Source organism: Gavialis gangeticus, unplaced genomic scaffold, assembly GCF_001723915.1.
Source record: "Gavialis gangeticus isolate Ggan-Ray unplaced genomic scaffold, GavGan_comp1, whole genome shotgun sequence".
NCBI lineage: Eukaryota > Metazoa > Chordata > Crocodylia > Gavialidae > Gavialis > Gavialis gangeticus.
Window position 1 is genome coordinate 6,069,669 of NW_017729027.1, and position 6,153 is coordinate 6,075,821.

Genomic DNA, 6,153 nt, shown 5'->3' on the forward strand with positions numbered 1-6,153 from the left:
TCTACAAGGTGCCTTCCGACCCTACTTCTATGATTCTATGAAGTCCATGTGGCGCTACCACTGACAAGTCTCCTTCCTCCCCTACTCTTCAGCCTGGGGCTTCAGATATAGGCAGTCCTTGCTTACAACGTTTCGAGTTACAACCTTTTGAACTTACAACATTTCTAAATTGACACCCTATTTCAACTTTCTGACAGCAGTTTCAACCTTGTTATGCTTGATCCAATGCAACACCACACCAGTGAACAAGTTCGCTGTATCACCCATCTCCCTGGAGAACATCTATCCAAACTTCCTTGGACACTTTCTTTAAACCAGACAAGACTCCAGAAAAACCTGCAACCAAGACTCCTGAGAAAAGTACAAAAAGAGCCCTTCAAAAAGTCCAGCAATGTCACCTCAAAGAAATCCTTCCAAATCAGTATGTTTGCTATTTATAATATAAATACATTAATGTAGCTCTATATTACTCATCTATCATTGATTGAGTACAAAGTTCTGGGTTATTTTTGGTGAAAACAGGGTATTGGGCCTTCGTTCAGGAACCAAACCCCCATTTATAACGTTGTTTCCTACGCGAAAAGTTGGTTCAGAGTTACAGCATCTTGACTTAAGGCTGTTTTAAAGAAACAATTGTGTTGTTAGTCCAAAGACAGCCTGTACTCCCAAATCCATGACAGGCATCTTACATACAAGCCCCAAACCCAGAGACCTTGGAATTCAGATGCGCCCTAATCTCACTTGCCTGTAGCCAAAAGGCTGAAGGAGCAAGCTAGAGAGAGGGCCTGGGAGCAACCCTCCACCACCACAAGTCACCTAGCAGAGATCCTCCCACCGAGAGGCTTTAGCAAGCTCTTGCAGGGGGGATGCCTGCAGTGCAATGTGCAGCCTCGGCTACTCCAGCTCTGCCAAGGCCAGGGAAAAAGGGGACCATCGATGTTTACAAATGGGTCCGACTAAAATCACCTGGCCAAAACCATCAGAACAGCCTCTCCGCAGCCCCCTGGGGGAGGGAGTGTCACCAACGCCCGGGCCGTGCCCCGCCCCGCAGCCCCTCCCCCAACAGGCTCGGATCCGGGGGAGGAGCCCGCTACCGGCCCCTCCCATTCGCCGGGTTTCGTTTGTCACCGGCGGAGCCGGCGGGCCGGGCACCTGTCCTGCCTCCCCTCGGCCGCCCGCCAGCCCCGAGCGTGGTACCTTGGTGCGCCTGCCCCTGGCCGCCCGCTGCTGGGAGCCGGGGGCGGGGAAGGCCGACGCTGGGACATTAAGCATCCTGCGCCCTCCCGCGGCTTCAGGCCGCCTCATCACTTCCGGCTTCGCGGGGGGAGGTGACGGAGCGGACTGGCATCCGGGACACGCCCACCCCGGCGCTGATTGGCCGGGCGCGGCAGTGACGTTTCTGTGTGCGGGGCACCTTCGGCTTGCAGGCTCGGAAGGGCGGGTGAGGGAGCGGCTTTGCAGGGCGCTGGGCCTGAGCCGGGCGGCAGCTCGCGAGACCCATACACTGTCACCTGCCAGCCAGGGCTGGGGCACACGGGGGGAGCCCGGGAAGGGAGGGCTGCATCTACTCTGATTTACATTGGTGCAGCCTGCATTGGCTGTGTCTGCCCATGTACATTAATTATACCAGGATCTGGAGGCAACAAATGACACTGAGTAGCTACTTCCTTTAGGATCTGTTACAGAACCAGTCCATTACCCTGTTTCTCCAAGGGAGTGGTTACCCCTGGATGGATGTTGATGACTGCTGGTCTAGTGAGACAGCTCAGGGCCCTGCTCCCCGCTGAACCTTCCCAGCCACACGACCCAGGTCCAGCCTGCTCTCGGAGACTTGCAGGGGTGGAAATAAACCCTGAAAGGATAGCGCTTCAAATGGCCCAGGGTGGTTTTCCACACTCCTGGAAGCAGAGCTCCTCAGGCAAAAGGACATGAGTCATGCCTGAAATAAGCTGTCCCTCCGAGGTTGCATAAATCTTCACAATATAGCATGGACTCCTTTTTGTTAGAGCAGTGTTTCTGAACCCAGGGGCAGCAACCCAATAGACTATATGAAAGGGTCAGGAATAAACTTTAGAAGCAGATCAAGAAACTAAAAATAGATTCTTCTTTAAAGGAGGAAAATGTGGGAAACTCCGGGCTGGCAGAGCTCCAGCCTGCAAGGGGCTTGTTGGGGCCCTGTGCCCCACACATACTTCCCCACATCCCACACACGGGGGGCAGGGGGGACAGGGCAGTGGGTCAGGAGTGAGAGACACTGGGTCAGGACTGGCCATCAATGTTTACAAATGGTCCTGGTACCAAAAAAGGTTAAGAACCACTGCCTTGGAGGAGTAAACCATGTTGAAAGTTCAAGTTCTGCAGCCAGCAAAATACATCAGAATTACTTTAGGCTGTCTGCAAACTCAGGCAGTCATGGTAACACCCAGGTCACAGTCTGAAGGTTATGAAAAGTAGAGATTACATGAGCATACACAGCCAACTGTAAAGATCACGTTCCTCTAAGACCAGATTTTGCTACTTGTCCATTCTTACTATGTCAGGCTGCACTTGTCCTGACTAATTTCAATGGGAGCACTCACAGACTGAGGAGCATCACAGACTTAGGTGCCAAATGTGTGTATCTGTAAATTATATTTGTTTCACAGTTGAGTCTTGAAAGTTATAGGTGCATATTATTAGACATCTTAGGCCAAATTCTGCTATAATGATAGTGAAGTCACACTAAAATCAGTGTAGGGAGAATTCTGCTTCTGATTTCCTTACCTGGTTTTTGTCTGATCTACATGCATGAGTGAGCAGTAGCTTCTTTTAATCAATATCCAGACATTTAAACCCAGGTGTTTGAGAGAGCATGGCTGGAGGCTTCCACAGATAGCACATTTACACCAGTGTAATCAGTGCAGAAAGCAGTGAACAGACAATATAAACACCAGTATCAAATACATTTTCCCCAATCCAATGTAAAATTCCCCCCCCCCCCCCCCGGGAACCCAGAGCAAAACTATACCAGCAGTCATCTGCGTCTATGCAGGGGTAACTGTTTCCTTGGACAAACAGGATAATGGAATGGTTCTGTAATATATCCTAAAGCAGAGGTGTCCAACCTTTTTGAATGTGGGGCCGGATTGCAAACTTTTTATCACCTGGTGGGCCAGCGAGCCATATTCAAAGACCTCACAGGAAGTGCTATCACATCAGGAAGAGATGTCACATGATCTTTGACACCAATGAAGTTGCAGGAAGTGACAATGAAATGGGTCTGGAAATGTGGTTTAAAATCCAAAATAAAAACAATCTAAAAGCAACAATGAAATAATACCAAACACTTGACTAAAATAAACACTTTCACTTCTTCTCACTTCTCAGCGAATGAAAGAAGCGTAATGCAAGTCGACAGATCAAATGTGGAAAAGATATCAGCCAGAGTGGAAATTAACCAAAGCAACAAAATATGGGCATTTTTGAGAATAATCTTCAAGAAGATTTACTTTTATTGCATTAATATCTTGTTAGTAACACATCTTTAACAAGTAGTAACAAATTGAACCCCCAATCCCCCACAAAGAGAAACAGAAGCAAACACAATCCAAAGATTTTTACCTACTCCAAATTTACGTTGGAGCCCAGATCGTTCATGCTGTATTCTTGAGCATATTGTTCAGTCTTAAACAAGCATATACAGCACAGTTATCCAGTGAGGTTCATAACTGGGGACATTCTGTTACAACAGGAACTATCCAGGCAAAAAAAGAGACAGGTGGCAATATAACCATTGTCAGGTCTCAAGAAAACAAACATGCTCCAATCCACACTGTAAGTGTAGAAAAATAATGTAAAAACAACGATGTTTACAAGTCTACTCTTATTAACTTTCTGAAAACTACAATGAACGCTGACATCTTTAGTGTGATACCTGGCATTGTTTTTGCTTGCACAAGTTATCAGTATCTGCCAGCACACTTGATGTGGCAATGAGGAGTATTCCAGATAGATGTCCATCTGTCAAAAGTGATCTTGATTTTGTTTTTATGTTCTTTATTCTTGAGAAAAGCTATTCACAGCAATATGTGCTGCCAAACAGTGCAATGAACCAAAGTGCATGATTCAATAGATTTGAGAAAGAGTGCCATGTAACATACTGACTATAAAATGTCAGTAGGTTATGTTCTGCAAAAGCTCTCTTCAAGGCACCGTTATTTTGGATGTCAATTAGCTCCATTTGGAACGTGTCAGGAGCATCGGTGGCATCTGTTCCAAATGGATCTGCAAACAGCTTCAGCTCATCGCTGTGTTCCCTGAAATCCGCAAATCTTTGTTTGAACTCATCCAGCAGATGGCCGATCAGTGAAGAATACTTGTCATAGTTCACAGTCTCAGCCCATCTTGCTAATAGTATTGTGAAATGGGTGACATTCTTTTTATTCAACTGTTTCTGAAACAATTCCAGTTTATGAATGAAGGATTGGATGTGTTCATGCAGTCTTGTTGACAAATTGATCCTTCCCTTGTAATTTATATTCAAATCTGCAAGATACTTGGTGATGTCAACCAGGAATGCCAAGTCATTCAGCCATGCATCATCGTCCATGAAGCTGACATCTTTTCCTTTGTTTGTCATGAAGGTTTTAATTTCGTCAAGCAGTGACCAGAATCTGGCAAGTGTGGCTGCCCTGCTGAGCCAACAAACTTGGCAGAAGTAAATAATGTCATCATGGTCTGATCCTATCTCAGCAAGAAATGCTTAGAACTGTCTATGATTAAGCCCTTTTGACCTTATGAAATTGACTGTAGAAACAACCTTTTCCATCACATGTTTCATCTCCAGGGCCTTTGCATACAGTTGTTCCTGGTGAATAATGCAGTGATGTGTGATGACATCCTGAGGCACTGACTTGACCAGTAAACTGACAAATCCATTGTGCTTGCCTATCATCACAGGGGCTCCATCAGTTGTTAGACCACAGAGTTTGTCCTCTGGAAGATTGAATTCCAACAAGACATGTTTCACTTCATTGAAAATGTCCTGTCCCGTCATTTTTCCTTTCATTGGACATAAGTCGAGCAGTTCCTCAACAACATGGAATTGTTTGGTTATTCCTCGTACAAAGATTGCCGGTTGAGCTGTATCACTCACATCTGTGCTTTCATCAACCCCCAAGCTGTAAAACTGACAGGCACTGAGTCTTTTCATCAGTGAATCTTCAATGTTTGATGCCTTGTCATCTACCCTTCTAGCAACTGTCTGATGTGAAATGCTGATTTTCTCCACCATTGACTGTTTGTCAGGGAATACCACAGATGTCAATATGCCCAAGCAATCTTTCACAAATTCTCCATCAGACAGCGGTTTCCCTGTCTTAGCTATTGCCTCGGATATCAAGAAACTGATTTGGTTGCTGCCTCAGAATTCTGCGTTGCAGCTTTGAAAAAAGACTGTTGCCCATTCATGCTCTGTTTTAGAGAGTTCACCCGATCAATTCGAATCTGACCCACCAGGTTGTCAAATTTCTTTGCATGTTTTGTAGAATAATGTCGCTTCACCTTGTACTCCTTGCAGACAGCTACTTTCTCTCGGCAAATCAGACACAATATGTTCCCGTTTTGGTCAACAGCAAAAAAATCAGTGCTCCAATTATCTCTGAAAACTCGACATTCAGCATCAATTTTTTGTTTCCTCTGATTTGCCCTCTTTTGAGCGTATGGTAGGCCCTGTGGCTAATAGAGCCAAAATTAATTTTAGTAACAGGAAAACTAGTTTGGCAGAGACAGGTGAAGTTAAAAACAACTCACCAGTTCACAATCACCATTTTATTACTATGTAGTAGTACTGTGGTATCAATATGAATCCCCACCCATCAGGTATAGTCATAATATGTAAGGTACAACCTGACATGTGCAGGTGCTGCCATCATATTCCAAGTGCAGCTTCAAATGCCTCTCAGTAATGCCATCTAATGCCAGTTAATGCATCATATGCATGGTAAAGTCACCATATGTAAGGTACATCCTTGTATGTGCAGGTGCTGTCATCATATGCCAAGCGCAACCTCAAATGCCTCAGTAATGTCAGGTCCCGGCCCCAGGCAACAGATCCCAGCCAAAAGACCCCCCCTGCCCGCACTTACGTTTCGCTCGCGGCTCTGACTCCTGGCA

At 45.8% G+C, this 6,153-nt stretch overlaps 1 protein-coding gene across 2 annotated transcripts in view; it reads right to left on the reverse strand.

Moving 5' to 3' along the window:
- LOC109299903 (cytochrome b5 reductase 4) overlaps nucleotides 1-1,313 on the reverse strand; it is an 81,923-nt gene extending 80,610 nt beyond the window's left edge. Inside the window, exon 1 of one of the 2 annotated variants that reach the window (XM_019520402.1) lies at nucleotides 1,198-1,313. In XM_019520402.1, coding sequence (XP_019375947.1) covers nucleotides 1,198-1,305 — 108 coding nt within the window. In that variant the 5' untranslated portion in view covers nucleotides 1,306-1,313. The remainder of the gene's footprint in view (nucleotides 1-1,197) is intronic. The other variant, XM_019520404.1, reaches the window with a different exon arrangement.
- Nucleotides 1,314-6,153: the final 4,840 nt, after the last annotated feature.